The sequence below is a fragment of the Cucumis sativus genome, chromosome 3 (assembly GCF_000004075.3).
Source record: "Cucumis sativus cultivar 9930 chromosome 3, Cucumber_9930_V3, whole genome shotgun sequence".
Lineage (NCBI taxonomy): Eukaryota > Viridiplantae > Streptophyta > Magnoliopsida > Cucurbitales > Cucurbitaceae > Cucumis > Cucumis sativus.
In genome coordinates, this window is record NC_026657.2 from 27,340,039 (window position 1) to 27,359,322 (window position 19,284).

The window sequence follows — 19,284 nt, forward strand, 5'->3', positions numbered from 1 at the left end:
ACATATATATATGTATATGCTAATTCAAGCTTAATTTTAGTTGTTATTGAAAAAAAAAGCATAATTTTTAAGAGAAATTCTTGTACCTAACAAAAATAAAAATTGATAGTAATAGATATCAATAATATTGTTATACTCCCAAATATTTGAAGTGCTGTAGTGTAGTGTATCTTCATTTACACTCTAGATTAAACAAATCTCCCCTTTTTTATGGTATAATAATCTAAACAAAGAACACATTGGAATGATTTAATTATGCTCAATTATTTGTGTCATATATTTCATCATAAATTCTCAGAATTATTTATTTATTTTTTGCTTCAGTAATGAATGGTTTTATTTAATTTTTAAAAAGTGAAAAAGATTCCTTTGGTATAGGTGACACCAATTATTGTTAACAATGTTCATGAATCATATTGGTTGATAATGAGACAAACTATTTAAAAGCCATTTTAGTAAATTAAACACCTAAAAACATGCACTCTCTACTCTTCTCTCTTTTCCAAATAATATATACATCCTCAATTTGTTTTTTTTCTTCTTTTTAATAACTAATTCCTCCAAAGTTTTCAAATGCATGTCCGAATGCTTTTATTAAATCATTGTTAATCACCATATAAAATAAAATTGTTCACTAAACACCAACAATGGTGTGTTTGTTAAATTTTTAATTTTATGTTTAATAAACAATTCAAGTATTTTAAAAATTTTATTTCTTTCCGGTTAAATAGTTAAATAAGCATGAAGGCGTTTATAAAAGACATATTTGATGTAAGAGATATATTTATACGTTTTTCAAAAAAGTAGAGATCCTATTAGATAGAAAATTTAAGGACTTAAGTTTTTCACAATTGTAAAAGTTTATAGACTAAAGTTATCATCGGTTTGTATTAGAAAGAGAATTTTTTTTTCTATCTTAGGAGAAGTTGTTTTTATTTATTTTTTTTATAAAATCCGTTTAAAACAAATTTTAAAGGTGTTTCAATAACTATTTTGAGTATTTTTAAATACTTTAATATGTATACGTTTTTCATTTCAAAATGACTTATTTTTAAAATTGATCACTTGAAAATCTAAACCAAACACGTACTAATTTTATTATTGTCCTAATAACATACAATATAAGAGTTTACCGTTTAAGTTGTTATCCACTAAGTACAGTTTTTTTTTAAGTTAAAATATTATAGTAGACTCTTTAAAATTTAGAATTAGGTTTAAATAATTTAGGCTTGGTTTGGTTTGTAATCCGAAAATTATTTTTGGAAACAAATAATTTTGTGAAAAAACAAAAAAAAATCTCATTTTCTATTGTATTTGAAAACACATTTGGTGTCAATTTAAAATTTTGAAATTCAAATTCAAAAATAAAAGATTGTGTTTGGTCGTAGATTTGAAAATTCAATTACGTATTTCATCTCCACAATGTTTGAAAACAAAATCTAAAAACAAAGAAAACGACCGTTTATTGTTTTCAAATATCATTTTCTTTGTTTTCAAATAAGTGCTATTTTGAGAAATTGTTTTTAAGAACATGTATACCCAACATAGCTTAATCATTTTTTTTTTTTGTATTTTTTATTTCTTAAAAACATAAAAACAAAAGTGAATGAAACAACATGTTATATTTTAAAACTTTGACAAACTTTCTTAATTATGGTTTTCATAATGATATAGTGACTAAATTTCAAAAATCAAACAAAAGTTTATATATATATATATATAAACAGATTTTGACTTAGATTACAAAAGCACCTATTACTACAAACAAGAAAAAAGGAAAAAGAAAAGAAAAGTTGAAACCAAGAGATACAAGTTTATCTTGAAGGGTTCATATTAAAATAGAAGAAGAAATGTGTTCTTTTTCTAAAAAAGAAAATGATTATCAACAAAAACAAGTAAAAAATTTGATACACACATCTCCTCATAAATAGTAGAGAAAAACCAATTAGGACAAATTCTCCATGTTCACATAAAAGCTATAAATTTACCATATAACGTAACAATATCACACAAGCCAGATGATGAGTCATTCCATTTGCTAATCTAGAACATTGAGGAAAAGAAACTACTCAAGCCACCTCAACCAAAGAGATAATCTCCCCATTCAAACTACCCAACTAAGACAAATCAAATCTCTCGTGATTAAGGGTGTAAATAAGATCACAGAGTCAAATTCCACAATCAAAGGGAGGGAAGAACAACCAATAACTTGAAGCAACAAATTAGATAGACTCGTAATCATTGCTAGAACCTCAAAATTTTTAATAACCCAGCACAAATCCACCTTCTCACAACTATTCCAAACAAGATATTCGATAGAGTCACAAATGATCCAACAAATTCTCCATCCCCTTTCAATTAAACGAAGACACATTGACATTCAACTTTAAACAATAAACTAGGTACAGATGAAAAAGATCCCAAATGTTGAACGTAACACTAGAAAAAGAAAGTATGTCCAACTACAAAATGTGAAAAGTAAGTTTGGTATGCTATTTATTTATTAGATAAAATAATAGAAATTGGGCAATAGTAATCATTTTTGAACAAGTTTAAGAGTTTTAATTATTGCACCCACAAAACAATTGAACATGATGGTTTTAACGTGATATATTTAAGTAATCCAAAGTATATAGAATTCAAACATTTTGGCATGGCCAGTAAATTACCATTTCAGTCCTTGTAGTTTAAAAAGTTAAAAGACAGTTATAAATCATTCTTAACATCATTCAAAGTTAATCACCAATTTACTCAACAAAGATTCTAGAAGTAGATGTGACATTTCTCATAAACTCAAGTTGAGGTAAAGAATTTATTGGATAGGTGTGAAGTTTTTATTCATTAAAATGTTTGAATTATGTTAAAGAGTGGTGTGACAATTTTCAATCATACTATAATATCAGATGTTATAGTGTATGAGAGCATATTGTATAAGAAAAGGTGATTAAAAAACAATTTAGTTGAAGCTTGAAAAAGAAGAACAAAATGAGGGGTAAAATAGTAAAGTTGTATTTATTAATTTGGGAAAAGTATGAAAAGAAAGGAGAGGAGAGAGAGAGAGAATGGTATTTGAAAGTGGAAAAGTGGGGGAGAGGGGAGGTTTGAATGGTCAAAAAGGAAGAGACTGTGGAAAGAAGAGAAAAGTAAAGAAAAAGAAAAGAAGAATGGAGATTAAATTAATTGATGAACAAATGTATATTATGTAAATATAAAAATGAGAGCTTTGAATTCAGCTCTGTCGTTTCGTTGACTGTCAAAAAAGCCAAAAAGCTAAAGCCAACACCATTATCCACCCAACTCACAAACACATTTAACAAATACAAACAAACCTCCTCAAAAACCATTCTCATTCTTCCCTTCCTCCTTCTTTCTCTATCAATTCTCTCTCTTTCTTCCCTTCTAACTTGGTTGCTCAACCAAATTGGGAATACTCCATTTCTACACAACAAACAATCAGCGCTTTTTGTTCTGCTTCGAACAACTCTTCATCATCATCATCATCATCTTCTTCTTCTTCGTTTCTCAGAAGATTCGCTTCCACAAACCTGGTTTTTGGACCTGGGTTTTCTCTAAAACATCCATTTCCTTTCTGCCTTTCAGCTCATCGGTAAAGGGTTTCTTCTGTTTTTCCCTCTTCTTTGATTGGTTCGATTTTTTTTTTTTTTTTTTTTGATCTCTTCTAGTTGAAATACATCATGGGTTTTGCTTTGTTTTCTGTTTGCTTATTAGGGTTTGCTTGATCTATGCATGTTGTTTTTTTCTCTTTTCCCTTTTCTCTGTTTTCAAGTTTGTGGAATCTTTTTTCTTCCTGGATTTTTTATTTTTGTGTCTCATTTTGTCTTAAGCTCTTTGGAAATCGAATCTGGGTTATCTTGGATTTAGGTTTCCTTTTTCTGTTTGGTGAAGACGGTGGAGCCTCTTCCGTTGGTGGTGGTTTTCCAGATTTCTGTCTTGGCCGATCGTATTATAAGGGTTGGGTTTTAGCTAGGGTTTCTTTTTTTCTATGATTCTGTTTTTGCTTTTTGGGTTTTGATTAGCTATTGAAGCTCTAGGAAACGGCATTAGGGTTGGATGTTAAGATACCTTATATGTTTGCCCCCTTTCGATTGAAAATTTTCAAGTCAAGATGTTATTTTTGCTGTTTGGGCTGTAGAACAACATGATACTTGTTGAATTTGCTCTCAGGAAGGTGTATTATTATTATTATTATTTTGTTCTTTTGGAGCAAGAGTTCTGTTGAAATATCTGTTAAATGTTGTGTAAAGACTTTTGTCTTTTTGGAGCTACTAGCTGAGCTTCATCCTTTGGTGTTTTTTCACTTTCCTTTTACATTATCCTTTGTTTTGCGACAGAAATTTCTTTGAATCCTTTTATATTTGTAGACTTGTTTATGCTCTATTATGTTATTTTCCACTATTTGCTTCTTCTTACATTTTTACCAACTGTTGCAGGTTGGTTACTTCTTTAGATAAGTGACTGTATTCAGAGTTAAGAACGTGAAGTTTGAAGCATATTTGCTGCTTATACATCTTGAAGCAAATGACATCAGTAAGCGTAGCTCCAGCTTCTATGATAAGGGATCATGGTGGGAGCACAATCGGTGTTGACCGGCTGCCTGATGAGATGAATGATATGAAAATTAGGGATGATAAGGTACCTAAGATGTTGTTTAGTTTTTTCCTTCCATGGCGTTAGTTAACAATACATTTCTTCTAACCTATAATTGGATGGAACAGGAAATTGAAGCCACCGTTGTTGATGGAAACGGTACTGAAACGGGCCATATAATTGTAACGACCATTGGTGGAAAGAATGGCCAACCAAAACAGGTGATTGTCAAAAAACTTATTCTCGAGACTACTGTTATTTAACTTCTTTCCTGACACCTCTTTTAAAACTTGTTTTAGACTATCAGTTACATGGCTGAGCGTGCTGTTGGACATGGTTCTTTTGGAGTTGTATTTCAGGTATGTTGCTCAGAGCTTAAAAGCTTTTCGATTAGTAGTGAGCATGCTAAGAGTAGAGGACATTTCATCCTTCTAATTTTTAAGAAACAAGATATATTATCAATGTTATTTTGCAGGCAAAATGCTTGGAAACTGGTGAAACAGTTGCGATAAAAAAGGTTCTTCAGGACAAGAGGTATAAGAATAGGGAGTTGCAGACTATGCGTCTTCTAGACCACCCAAATGTCGTGTCCCTGAAGCATTGTTTCTTCTCAACGACAGAGAAGGATGAGCTTTATCTTAATCTTGTTCTTGAATATGTCCCTGAAACTGTTCATAGAGTGATCAAACATTACAACAAGATGAACCAAAGGATGCCACTGATTTACGTCAAACTCTATTTTTATCAGGTTTTTGCCGAACAGCCCTCTTCGTTTTTGTGTATGGATAGTGAAGTTTTGTATTGAATCATATGCATATAAACTACTATATTTAAGATGAACGGGCCTTTCGAGAACATCTTTCTGTGCCTGGTTTTAATATTCTTTGTTTTCTTACTTTCGTTTCTACACAGATCTGCAGAGCTCTTTCATACATTCATAATAGTATTGGGGTATGCCACAGAGACATAAAGCCTCAAAACTTACTGGTTAGTGTTCATTCTGTTTCTGGCGTCGATTAATATTTCGATAAGTAACTTGATTTTATATTTCAAATCCACAGATTTAATTGGTTTCCATTTCTGTCTGCTGATTGTTTTCACTTTCTCCTTTTGACAGGTTAATCCACACACCCACCAACTCAAGCTTTGTGACTTTGGCAGCGCAAAAGTCTTGGTTCGTTTTCTTTGAATTTTGGAAAATGTTCATTTTGTTTTGTGGTTCTACTTGTGACGTGGAGACTAATTTAGTTTACATATGGCAGGTTAGAGGCGAACCAAATATAGCTTACATCTGTTCTAGATACTATAGAGCACCCGAACTCATATTTGGTGCGACCGAGTACACCACAGCCATCGACATCTGGTCAGCTGGTTGTGTTCTAGCTGAATTATTGCTTGGACAGGTTTGTAAAATTCCTCCCATGACCGCTGCATAACTATTATTACTATTAAGTAAAAACGATTCTAATAAGCGTTCTTGGACTCTTTCAGCCGCTATTTCCTGGTGAAAGTGGAGTTGATCAGCTTGTTGAGATAATCAAGGTATTAGGAGCTTTAATTTAATTTTTAAAGAGCTGTGAAGGTTTTCTTTGTTGGCAGTCTTTTCTATTCTTATTTTGATCTGACTTCAATGTTTAATTTGACAACTCTTGCAGGTTCTAGGAACCCCAACCAGGGAGGAAATTAAGTGCATGAACCCTAACTACACAGAATTCAAGTTTCCCCAAATTAAAGCTCATCCATGGCACAAGGTACTTAAAAAAACTTTGTACATATATGTTCCCTGTTCCTCCTTTTAAGTAATTTACCAATTTAACAGTGCATACATCCATGTTATCAGATATTCCATAAGAGAATGCCTCCAGAAGCTGTGGATCTCGTTTCAAGATTACTTCAGTACTCTCCAAACCTCCGAAGCACAGCGGTAAGTAGAAAGATTTTAAAATTTCAGTCAACACTTGAATGCGGATACCCATTCGAGTCTCTGACTAATTTCTCTTCCACATTAATGCAGTTGGAGGCTTTGATTCATCCATTTTTTGATGAACTCCGTGACCCAAACACTCGTCTGCCAAACGGACGTTTCCTTCCTCCCTTATTCAACTTCAAGGCTCATGGTAAAAACCTCAAATTACTTGAGAACTACTGGTCCATCAGCTGTGATATATATGCCTAACTCTAGTTTATTTCAATTGTGTTGCCAACCAGAATTGAAGGGAGTACCCCCTGAGATGCTCGTGAGGCTTATTCCAGAACACGCAAGGAAACAATGCAATTTTCTTGGGTCGTAAAGCGGTCGGGTAGTAGTCTAAACGCTGCAGTGACACATAAGCCTGTAGAAAGTAGTAGCTAGCATAAAATTACAAATGGAAGCCCCTATTATTTGTTATTTTCTTCCCTGTTTAATTTGTTCCCATTCCCCTATTATTTTTTCATATCCATGGCCGCCGCCCCTTGTTTGTCCGTGTAGAAATCAAGTTGAGAGATGGTTCTGCTTGGTATGTTCTTAATACCCGCCCTTGATTTGTAGTTAACAGACAGATTGTAATTCCTTGTTGCAAATGAACATAACCTTGGAATATGCTCAGCAGCAATTTTGCCACTTCAATTACCATGTCATCAAGATTTGTGTACTGATGCCGCGAAATTCTTTATTGGTGGATGTTGAGCCAACTCCAATAACTTCAACTTTTCTGGTTTTCTAAGTTCTATTTTCCTCTTTTTGCGACTGAATTATTGTAGAACAAATCAAATCAGTACTTATTGCAGTACTAGAAATTTTTTCTAAATGAGGTATCATTTATTCAAGGAACCTTGATGGATGTTATTAGAGTAAGGAAATGTCAAAAGGTTGTCGGGGTTGGACTAAACATTGTCAAAAGAGCATCTTATTGCGTTGCAAAATTCTCGATATAGTGCGTTGAGATAAGAATGTGATTTAGTACCATAAGAATCAATCCTAATGGAATAAGCGGTTACACAAGTCGTCTTTGAGAAGATTTGGTTAAACCAACTTTGGTTTGATTAGACTAATATGAGTAAATATAAACAAATTTTCTAATACCTCTCGAACGAACAAATCAAGTTGAGCAAACCAATGAACCTCAACTAAGCCAACTTGGATTCTTACATCAATATCAAATTTGGTTTGGTTCTTGTTAACAAAACACCAATTCTAACCAACCCCACCTACATACACTAGTATAAACAACGACCCCTTTTGACTTAAAAAAGTTAAATATAAAGGAGAGGAGAGTGAGAATCAACACTTGAAATTTTCTATCATATTGTGATAACGCTAATAAATTACAACAAAAATCAGTAAGATATTAATAAGAACCCAATATTAACACTTAAAAGTTCAAACTTGTTTTAAAAGGGTGAATTGTTATAAATCATTCTCAATGAAATCGAGATACCAATATTCTTTTCAACTTGACATTTAGAATTTTGTTTGGGTAAGGTGAAAGGATGACATAGAACAACTTTAAAAGAGGTGTGATGGGGAAAAAGGGGGGGTTTTGAATATTATAAAAAGGAAACAAGTATGGTGGGAGGGCAAAAGTGGTTTGAGAGGGAGCCGACCTTCCCTTTGGTCCCCTATGCTATGACTTGTGACACTTTCGGCTTTGCTTCAAAGCTACTTACCTAATTTCCATCTTTAACATACTCACATGCTATCGCTTTAGCGTGTTCCAAAAATCGGCGTTTTTAGTCATTTTTGAACTTTCTATCAACTTTTGAAAGCGTCTAATAAGTTGTTGAAACATTGGATTTTGTGTTAAATAAGTTATTGGATTTTAAAAAAAGTGTAATATTATTAACACTAGACTTGAAGTTTTACGTTCATAATATTATTGGATTATAAGTCGGGTATTAAAATTTTATTTGTGTCGAATAGAACTCTACATTTTTTTAATATTGTATCTCGTTAATCATAAACCTATTCAACATATTTTTAATAATTAATCAATAAATTTATACTATAATTGCAATTGGTTTAAAAATATAGGTGCATCCTTGATTATTAGTTATCTAAAACACTGTCCATATCACATTTTCCCTGCACACTTAAATTAGGAAATAATTTAATTCATTTTGTCAAAGTTGGACAATAAATAAATCGTAATTCTTTGGATAAAGTTTCATCCCATATGTTGTTTAATCTAGAAAGAAAGAAAGAAAGAGAAAAAAAGAAGTGGTTTAGGGTTGAAGAAGGAACTCAATATAATCATTTAGCTTTTGAAATCCTATAGATTTAGGCTTTAGAAGCCGTTAATGTTGACCCAATTGACAAACTTTTATATATTCTTTTTTTCTCCTTAAAAAAACACATATTTCTTTTTGTCAGAAAAAAATAAAAATATTCATTTTTCTCAATTAAAAAAACAAAAGAAAATTTTATATGATTTTTTTATTTTTATATAAAAACAAAAGAGTTTGGTTTTGTTTTATATAAATGAAAATGTAAAATATTCAATTGGCATCAGATGTATTTTCCCTTCTATCTGCCCACTTGGATCAAACCCAACTTCATACTTTTTTTTTCCCCATGTTTTGAAAATTCCAATCTTATGTATTAATAGTTTACCACTTTGATATAAAAGGAATATTATAACTAGTACAACATTTTCATAATTGTAGCCTAAAATTATATCTAATTCATCCCTCATAATTTGAAATGTGGGTCTCATTTTATTACGTTTATTATTTTTTATTAGTGCTATGATTTTCTTTTTTGTCATGTGTGATACATCTCTTGCTCAAATTTGCTGTCCAACTTCCACTTACTTGCTTCACCCATAATTTCTTCAATCATCCATACAATTTCACCGTACACTTTGAATAGCCGCCAAGTCAATGGTTGTGTGCAAACTTGGTGGAACCACTAACATCATATCCTTTATAACGATAGAGCAAACATACCATAAGAATAAACTCTATCTTTTTCAAAGAAAGTCAATCTGTCCCATGATTAGATTGAAAATATCAATGTCTAACTAATCGAACATGTTTCATCGTGTAAATCTAAATCAAATAATTTAACTGAAATACTTCACATGTACTACGGGTTGAACACACAAAGCACAAATAATTACTGAAAATAGATTTTAACCCAAGAATAATGGGGGGGGTGCATGGATACGTTAAAGAGTAGAGAGATATAAATCAATGCAAGAAAGCGAGAAAGTCTGAATGCATGAAAGCAAGAAAGTCTCCCTTGAGCTATGCAGATTTCCCCTATTCAAAATATTTGTTCATCAATTTACCATCACCAAACTTAGTTTGTTGCTTACACCTAATCGATTTAATTAGCAAAACTAATTAAATTGTCCTAAATAATATATTGGTGTAATTCGTGTGGACGAAGCATGCACAATCAAATTATTCTAATTGCACTAAAATCTAGGGCATGTTAAGTAAAATAATTAACTGATAAATCATAAGTTAATCAAAACGGTGACCATAAAATTTTCAAACGTTTAATAATATAATAAAAACCTATTAAAAACAAAATTGAATCAACAATACAACGTAAAGTTAAGTTTGAAATATGATAAATACTCTAAAATAGGGAAGGAATCCTAAATACCCAAGGTAGAGATGCATGATACCTTAGCCCATAATCAACATATTCGATACCATTTATTTTGATTATGGAAAAAAGATGGAAGCAACTCTCAAATTCAATGTTGTCGATGGATTGAGAAAAAAAATGAAGAAAACAAGTGGTCATACGCTCAAAACGGCTATTTGAATCAAAAGTTATATATGACTTAAAAATTGGAAGCCGCACGTTTATATAACAGTATGTAGTGCTGGAGCCGTAAGGGACAGCGCCACGACTTTGTAAAAAATAATCATTTTGATGTTATAGCACCCTCTTTCAGTGGTAGTTTTGTAAATTTTCTCTTTTTGCCTAATTGTTCCGTTAGAATTTCGAATTGATATGTTTTAGTTCCATTTTCTTTATATTGCTTGATTCTACCTCTTTGTTGCTCGAAACTTATAAATTAATAAATAAAAATATAGGAACATCCTCAAATTAAGAGGAGCTAGATAGCACAATTTTTGTGCTATCACTAACTTTGAACCTTTTTGATGAATTTGCTTTATGTTTGACATGCCTAGTCCATATGCATTTTCACCCACTTTGTCCAACCACCATTTCTCGAGTTGCACTTATATGTAAAATCCACGTTGGAATATTATTATTGGCTTTATATTTGTTACAGGTGAATTCTAGAATCAGTACAAGAAATCAGAACAATTGCGACGCTAGAAACAATGTCGGCTAAAGGTGCGTCGTCATTGATCACCTTTCATCGACGCACGAAATGTTACGTCGTGGAAAGTCTAAAATTAAATTTAACGCGTTCACTTTTCGAGACGCACACAATGGTACGTCGACGCTGAAGAAAATCTAAATTAAATTTAATGCGTTCATTTTTCCGACGTCACCTTGTCAAACGTCGCGGAAAGTGAATGCATTAAATTTAATTTTAGATTTTCTGCGATGTCTTGTTCCTCTACGTTGTGAAAAGTCTTTTTCCATGAAGTACCATTGTGTGCGTCGCAAAAAGTAAACGCATTAAATTTAATTTTAGACTTTCCGCGATGTTTTGTTCCTCTACACTGCGAAAAGGAACTTTCCGCGACATAGCATTGCGTGCGTCGCGGAAGTGAACACATGAAATTTAATTTTAGATTTTTTCCGACTTGCAACCTGCCGCACGTTAGAGAAAGTTTAATAATAATTATTGTTCAACCTTTTTCCTACATGCAACCTGCCACACGTCGCAGAAAGTATCTGAATTGAAGTGACAATGGTCACCTTTCTCTGACGTGTGGCAGGGGGCACGTCGGAGAAAGTTTAAATAATGAATTTATTATTTAAAATTTCTCTGATGTTTGTACTTCATACGTCGACGAAAGGTACCTTCCTCGACGTCTTTGAAGACGTCGGGGAAAGTCCACACTATTTATTATCCCTTCAACATAGAACAAAATGTAAAACGAAAATAAACCCAAAATTGGCTGAGAGAGAGGGAGAGGAGGAGAGTTGTGCTGCCGTCGCTGTTCGTCTTCGCCGCCACCACCGCCGGAAGTCTCCTCTTTTCTTTTCCATTTCAATTTTTTCGCTTCACTGTACCCTTTTAAATCATAGCAGAGCCAGAAGCCAGAGCACTGCAAAATGCGTTTATGAATCCATAATGAAACACAAGGTTAGAACAAAAACCCACGAAGAAATTACAAGAATAATAGAAGTATGCAATTGAAACGGAACGTAACAAGCTAGAAGAAGAAGAAAAAAAAAAGAAGAAAAAGAAAAGAAAACAAATTCTAGGCTTTCCCCGACGTCACATTGGGGAAGGGTTTCGCGACGTCACATCGAGGAAGGATTCTGCGACGTCACATCGCGAAAACCCTTTCCCGACGTGGTGATAATATGTGTCGGTGAATGTTTCTCCATCGTCGACGCGATCTGCATCGGAAAAGTATCTCTGACGTGCTTTTCTCGATGTACATGTCAACATCGATTGAGACGTCAAGGTAACCTTCCCCGACGTGTTTTGGGATTTTTGCCGATGTGGATCTACGTTGGGAAAGACCCTATTTCTTGTAGTGAATCAAAGGTAAAATCAACACATATCAAGGAATGATGATGAAATGAGCTTAAGGAAGAGGACTAATTGAGTTATGAGTTAATATAGTTTCATCCACGTTGACTGCGACCAATTAAGGATGACATCAAGGTTGGCTTTCTTCATTGTTGATGAACAAAACATGACTTATATTTGAGCACTGAGAAGATGATGACTTTAGTCAAAAACTAAAAAACCGACCCTGACCAGTGATGGCCAGAATAAAGTGAATTAAGGGTTGACTTTTTTCATCGTTTAATGAACAAAGTGTACTAATTATGCAGACCTGTTTGGGCCTGGAGAAGATGGTGGTTTGGGTAAAAAAAAAAATACAAATTAACCTCTTGGTGTTGACTTCGACCCAAGGATGAAGTCGAGGCAAGAGGCTTAGAATTAGAGATGAACAAGATATACTGAATGCATGCATGGTATTCTAATATTTGATTACGAGACTCATATCCTAATCTTATAAGTTGGACTAAGATAAACCTTGGATCAAATTCTCTATAAATATGCCATTATGATTCCATATAAGGTATTTAAGAATTTATGGTAATTTATTCACTACTATTAATATAATTTCTTTAGGGTTTTTAAAAAATATAACAAAATATTTATACTGGATAGAATAATTTTAAAAATGAAAGAAGGCCACAGACTTACAATAAAGAATACAAAAAAATTCCAGTCAATACGTCATTAATTGGCTACAAGCGCATGAAATTCTTCTTCTAAACGATTCATGATATGTGATCAATCGTATAGGAAATGATACACGATCGCGTACCAAATATTTAAATCATGATATTTGTTTTCAATCAATCATCAAAAGCGAAATTGTTTGGGAGGAGCTTCGGTATCACTTCACTCTAATACACTCACTTAGAGAGAATCTAAGTTCGGTAGAGAAGAATTGTCATCATATCTAGTTGGGTGAAGCTAGGTATTCAATTCAATTGAGCTCTACATGTGTCATTGTAAACATTTTTAATTTATAAATAAGAACAATGTTCATTATATACTAGTGAATTATCTTTCCTAGGCTTACAACCCCCAAACAATATAGATGAATTAGCACCAAATTGGGGTAACCAATTTCTGCATTATTTCATTCCTCATCCAACAACCTGCTCCAAGAAGAGAACACTTTGTTTGTTATTTCAACTTCCTTACCGTTTGGCCTCATAATTTTTTCTTCTTTCTCTTTGTTAATATAATATCAACATCCACGCTTATCTCAACATCCACGCTTATCTCTTGTGCAAAAATAGATACAACCCTAAAAGTTATAAAGGCTTTTGAAAGTAAACCTTGAACATGCATGTGATTTTATTAGTCCAAGAAAAACTTAAGGTCTAAACTTACATGAACCAAAGTTGTAAAGTAAATAAAAAAAGAAAAATAGAAAAAGGAAAAACCCTAATGCTCCTTAACTGAAACCCAACCACTGACTGCCATTAGAGAAAAGGGTAAGAGCCAATTGTATTGAAATAAAAATGTGAACCAACAAAAAAACAAAACAAAACTGAAAAACAGTGAAAGGGAAGATAAGGTCGGCTTAGAAAAACCCACTTTGATTGATATTATTAAAATTAAAAGAAAAAGAAAAAAAAGAAAGAGCACTGAGTGAAACACACAGTGGCCATTAAGCAGCAATGGCAGCTTTGAAACCCACATAATGCTCCCACTAATATTAACCCTCAAAATACTCTTTCTTTTTCTATTATATTTCTTCTCTTCTTTTGCGGTAGATTCTTGGGTAGGTGGTGGGTTTTGGAATTGTTTTTATTTTCTTCACTATACCAAACTGGGGTTTGGGTAGAGAATTTCAACCACACAGATTTTATGATTATTGATACACAGTAGATTTTAGTTGAAGTAAGCTTTAACGTTCTTAATTTTTTTTATTAATGATACAAATTGGTATCATTCAACTCAACTTTTGTAAGAATTTAAATATAGGTTTAAAACGTTTCTTTTAACCTCTAAAATAAAACGTTTGAACGTTAACGTATAAATCAAAACCATACTTCAAATTTGAGGATTATTTGGTATAGTAATTTAGCTATTTATTTAGTACTTTTTTGAAGGTTGCTTGTTATCTAGTTGAATTGGGTCAATATTTGTACTTGAGAAATTCTTTCTATCAGCTATAATAACTAAATTAAAGGATGTGAAAACTTCAGGTTTAAAAAATAAAAAATGTGAAAGTCTTCTCACTATTATATTGTTATGTAAAACTTTAAATAAGTTTTTACAACCTATAAAATAAAACATATCTTATCGGCCGTGTTTAGTAATCGGAGGATTTTGACCGACTGATTTGTAATATAAAACTCATTTTATTATGATAGTTTTTAACGCAATAATTTTTCTCATTGTTTTAAAGCTTCACTATATATATATATATATCATTTACGTTTTTTTTGTCTTCAGTTACTCATTTTTTCAACACCCCTCTGAAGTGGAAGGTATTACAAAATAGTAAAAATTACTTTGTCACGTTCAATAAAATTAGCCACTCCAAAACATACTTTAAATCTTCAAAATCAATCATGATCCTATGCAAAACCAAGTTTAAAAGTGCCAAATCAAAGGCTAAATATATTTTGAATGATGGACACAATGATATTTTATAGTGATTTGGAGTATATAAAAAATACAATTGTAATTAATCAATCTTTTCAATCAAGATGGCTCGCACTTGACAAGAGAATCTTTGTCAAAACGTTCTTTGTGCTATTGTGACCGTGTTTAGAATATGATGAAAGATGTCATATATGTCAATCTAGCTGAAATATATTATATGCATTTGTTGATTTTTTCTTGGGAGCAATTAGATTTTCTTTTAACTTCTTAACTTAGATTCAATCGTGGACTTCCCACCCATTCATTTTTTGGGGGCAATAATCATCATCCTTAGCAAACTCCACATTCAAAAAACCTATGGCCAAATTGAAATGGTCGGTTCCCTAAAACATAAAAAAAAACTATATTTTATATAAAAAAGGTTGAGATGTTATAGAACAAAAAACAATGATGATCATGTTCCACACCCTTTCCCTTCTTGTTATATATAAGTCATCATTCTCCATTTAGAATCTCCAATCCATTTTATCCAAAAATAAAGAACATCATCCCCTTTTAATTTGTCAGCATTTTTCAGTTTATGGGCATTACTTACTTGTTGAGTTTTCTTCCCTTTCAAAATGTATAACTTTGGTCGTTTGATCTCTTCCTTTGCCTTTTCTATGACATTCATAATCTTCTTCTTTTGCCTTTTGTTTCCTGTTCATGGCCGTTGGCATAACCATGCAAAGAAACACAAACAACATTCTCACCATCATGACCATTTCACCATTTCCCAACCTCCTTCTCCTTCCCCTTCGTCAGAACCAGCCGGGAGTCCTCCGGAAGACAATGGAGGGCCGTCATCGTCGTCCATCAACTCCACTAGCATTTTTGATGTACGTCATTTTGGCGCCATTGGAGATGGCACTGCGGACGACACGGCCGCGTTCAAGATGGCATGGGACACAGCATGTCAAAGGAATGACGATGACAACAACGACGACTATGGAGTTATTCTCGTTCCCTATGGCTTCTCCTTTATGATTCAGTCGACTATTTTCACAGGACCGTGCAAAAATGGCGTTGTGTTTCAAGTTGATGGCACTCTTATGGCACCTGACGGGCCTGACGCTTGGCCGAAGGGTTATAGTGCTCACCAATGGTTGGTTTTTTATCGAGTTTATAACATGTCACTTCAAGGAAATGGCCTTATTGATGGTCGAGGCCAAAAATGGTGGGATCTTCCTTGCAAACCTCACAAGGTAAGGGACAACAACGATCATAGTCTAGAAATCTTTTTACTTCATTTCGAGGTCGTTTTGAAAGCTAACTTGAGGTTTTGATTCTATTTTTAAAGGGGAAAACAATGACAGGACCTTGTGACAGCCCAATTGTAAGTTAAAATTCAGTTCTCTATAATAAAACTTTTTTTTTTCCTTTTAAAGTTTGCAAATATATATGAAAAAGTCAAGTGAAAAGAGTTAAAAGTGATTTTTTTTGACAGGCTATAAGATTTTTCATGAGCTCAGAGTTGAGAGTTGAAGGAGTTAGAATCAAAGACAGTCCTCAATTCCATTTTAGGTTTGACAACTGTAAAGATGTTTATATTGATTCTCTTCACATAACATCTCCTGCTTTGAGCCCAAACACTGATGGAATCCACATTGAGAATACAAATGGTGTTCAGATTTTCAATTCAATAGTTGCCAATGGTTAGTCCTCATACACATATAACATTGTTTCCTAATTATCTTCTCTTTGCATTTTAATTTCTAAAAATGACAGAATAATTTTTCAAAGTAAAAACCACAGTAGAAATGAGTAGGTGTATCACTATTGGATAATGTTCTCCTTTCTAGTTTTTTATTACAAAATTGTGGTTTTGTTTTGAAAAAATATATCTAAATGCATTTTTTAGACTAAAACAATAAACTATTTTTTTTTCTTTTAAAAATTTGTGTAAACATTTGGTGTGTTTCAAAGCTAAAGAATTAGAGACATCACAATAAATATATATGTTAAACTCATGACATTTCTTAAGAAATTAGAAACAAGAAAAAAGAATAAAATGTTAATTATAATATATATTCTTGTATTTTGATTTCTCGTTTATCATTTTCTATTTTTGTTGCTTGTTTTTACTTTTAATAGTGAAAAACATAACAATTGTATTTGGTAACTATTTGTTCAGTATCTTATTTATTAAAAATATATTTTAAAAAACGTTGAACATACAAACACTTTTAAGTTGTTTTTATTTTTAAATATTTATTAGTGATTTTACAATCATTAAAGATTATTTCATAATTTTTTATGTTCGAATAACGTTGTACTTAAATAAAGAACAAAATTAAATATGTTTTTAAGTAGTTGAAAGGAGGAAACAAAAAATGACAAGCGTAAACGTTACCAAATAATTAATTTCCACATATTTAAAATAGAACTTATGAAGCAACGGCTCCTACCAATTTTTTTTCACACAGGTGATGATTGTGTTTCAATTGGATCGGGTTCATTTAACGTAGAAATAAGAAACATTACATGTGGACCAGGTCATGGAATTAGGTAAACAAATCATGAAATCTTATTAAAATTTCTTCTATAATTAATTCTTATATAACATGTAATTTCTTTTTATACTCACAACCCTAGTTCTTCATGTCAGCATTGGTAGTCTAGGGAATCACAACTCACGAGCGTGCGTATCGAACATAACAGTTCGGGACTCAATAATTAAGGTCTCAGACAATGGTGTTCGAATCAAGACATGGCAAGGTGGATTTGGTACAGTAAGAGGAGTAAGTTTCAACAATATTAACATGGATAACGTTAGAAATCCTATAATAATTGACCAATTCTATTGCCTCAACAAAGGATGTCTCAATCAAACTTCAGCTGTGGTTGTATCAGATATAAGCTATATTGACATCAAAGGAACTTATGATATTAGAAGCCCACCAATGCATTTTGGTTGTAGTGATTCTATGCCTTGTATGAACCTAACACTTGCCAATATTGAGCTTTTTCCTTCTAGAGGTGACATCTTGTTGGACCCCTTTTGTTGGAATGCTTATGGGAATTTGCAAACCCTAACAATACCACCAATTTCTTGCTTGCTCGAAACCTCCTCAAGGTCTTTCTTGGAAAGTGAAAAGGATTATTGTTAACCTTCATCATTTGACATACCAATTACTTTGTAACATATAGTCAAAATGTATATCACTACTTGAGATGTGTGCTAATTAAGGAGAGTGATTTTGAAAAGATCTCCTTAAAAGTGAATCTCTACAGAATGATATTATAATATATGTCTCTTTATGATATCTATTTTTTTTTTACCTTGTAAGCCAAATATTGTGTTTATGTATTGTAATAGCCAACGTAGATTTAGAGTGAAAAGTTTTAAAGAAAAAGAAAAAAGGTAGGATGGAAATTGGGTTTAGGGTATAGAAAAAGAGAAAAGAGAGGGAGAGAACAAAGATTGGGGAGTGAAATATTTGTGTAGACTTTTATTGACAAATTGAATGGTGAAAAAGTGGGGGAGACACTCTTTTTATGGCTTTGGGCACGCCTACACCTAATGGGAATCTACAAATATTATTCCCTCTAAAACTTTTTTAATTTATCATATCTTATCAATACTTGCCTAAATTAAGATTCCTATTATATATTAATCAATACAACACAACCACAGCAAAAAACAATAGAAGGTTACAAATACGTCAGGTTATAAACTCAATTCATTTTTTCACTATAATATGTATTGTTTAATGTATTATATATTATATAATAATATAAACTAATAATTATATATATTTTTAGGTTAAATTACAAATTTAGTCAGCATGATTTTAAAACGACAGAATTTAGTCTCTATGGTTTACAATTAAAATTTAGTCCATTTGGTGTGATAAAATCATACAAAATAGTTTCACTCATAGAATCTATTTATGTGAAATTTGTTAAGCCATAAGAACTATATATGAAGTTTTATCCAATTATAGACTAAATTCTATCTTTCTCCAAACAATAGGGATTAAAAAACTTGCAAATTAATTAATTTTTTAAAGTATAAATTATATTAGTTTTATAATTTATAAATATATAATATGAAATCCATATATTTTGAAAACATAAAATATAACTCTCTGTTTTTTTTGATTGAATCCCTTCAAATTTCTATCAGATTCTCTATCAAACGAAGGCATACAAAAGATCTTAAAATGATTTTTATTATCCCAAAAGGACAACTTGAAATTGGGCTTATATTATGTGGCCCAGTGACGGCCCAGAATCTGTCAACCTATAGGATTTATGGTTGGTTTTTGAGAAATTTGTGAGAATGAAAAAAATAATAGAGTGGAGTTTGGAAAACAACAAACTTACAAAAAATAATTTCATTTTTAGCAAAATTGTAAAAGATATATAATTTTTTTTAGATTTTTTCAACCGATTTCAT

At 32.1% G+C, this 19,284-nt stretch overlaps 2 protein-coding genes across 2 annotated transcripts; both read left to right on the plus strand.

Moving 5' to 3' along the window:
- Positions 1-3,313: 3,313 nt before the first annotated feature.
- Positions 3,314-7,296, plus strand: LOC101203832 (glycogen synthase kinase-3 homolog MsK-3). Its single transcript, XM_004148533.3, has 13 exons — positions 3,314-3,607; positions 4,452-4,653; positions 4,737-4,829; positions 4,908-4,967; positions 5,084-5,356; positions 5,521-5,595; positions 5,726-5,782; positions 5,871-6,011; positions 6,100-6,150; positions 6,264-6,359; positions 6,449-6,532; positions 6,623-6,725; positions 6,817-7,296. Exons 2-13 carry the CDS (start codon positions 4,540-4,542, stop codon positions 6,897-6,899), a joined length of 1,230 nt encoding a protein of 409 aa, XP_004148581.1. The 5' UTR covers positions 3,314-3,607; positions 4,452-4,539; the 3' UTR covers positions 6,900-7,296.
- An 8,083-nt stretch (positions 7,297-15,379) lies between these two features.
- Positions 15,380-18,177, plus strand: LOC101204077 (polygalacturonase At1g48100). The gene is made up of 5 exons (XM_031882134.1): positions 15,380-16,087; positions 16,183-16,218; positions 16,330-16,537; positions 17,309-17,390; positions 17,491-18,177. Exons 1-5 carry the CDS (start codon positions 15,464-15,466, stop codon positions 17,990-17,992), a joined length of 1,452 nt encoding a protein of 483 aa, XP_031737994.1. The 5' UTR covers positions 15,380-15,463; the 3' UTR covers positions 17,993-18,177.
- Positions 18,178-19,284: the final 1,107 nt, after the last annotated feature.

Excerpts from the sequence above, each read along its gene's own strand:
- LOC101203832 (XM_004148533.3), top strand. The coding sequence starts at position 4,540 with ATGACATCAGTAAGCGTAGCTCCAGCTTCTATGATAAGGGATCATGGT. Across the intron at positions 4,654-4,736 it reads TGAAAATTAGGGATGATAAG|GAAATTGAAGCCACCGTTGT; the intron begins GTACCTAAGATG and ends TGGATGGAACAG. Across the intron at positions 6,360-6,448 it reads AAGCTCATCCATGGCACAAG|ATATTCCATAAGAGAATGCC; the intron begins GTACTTAAAAAA and ends CCATGTTATCAG.
- LOC101204077 (XM_031882134.1), top strand. The coding sequence starts at position 15,464 with ATGTATAACTTTGGTCGTTTGATCTCTTCCTTTGCCTTTTCTATGACA. Across the intron at positions 16,538-17,308 it reads CAATTCAATAGTTGCCAATG|GTGATGATTGTGTTTCAATT; the intron begins GTTAGTCCTCAT and ends TTTTTCACACAG. Across the intron at positions 17,391-17,490 it reads GGACCAGGTCATGGAATTAG|CATTGGTAGTCTAGGGAATC; the intron begins GTAAACAAATCA and ends TCTTCATGTCAG.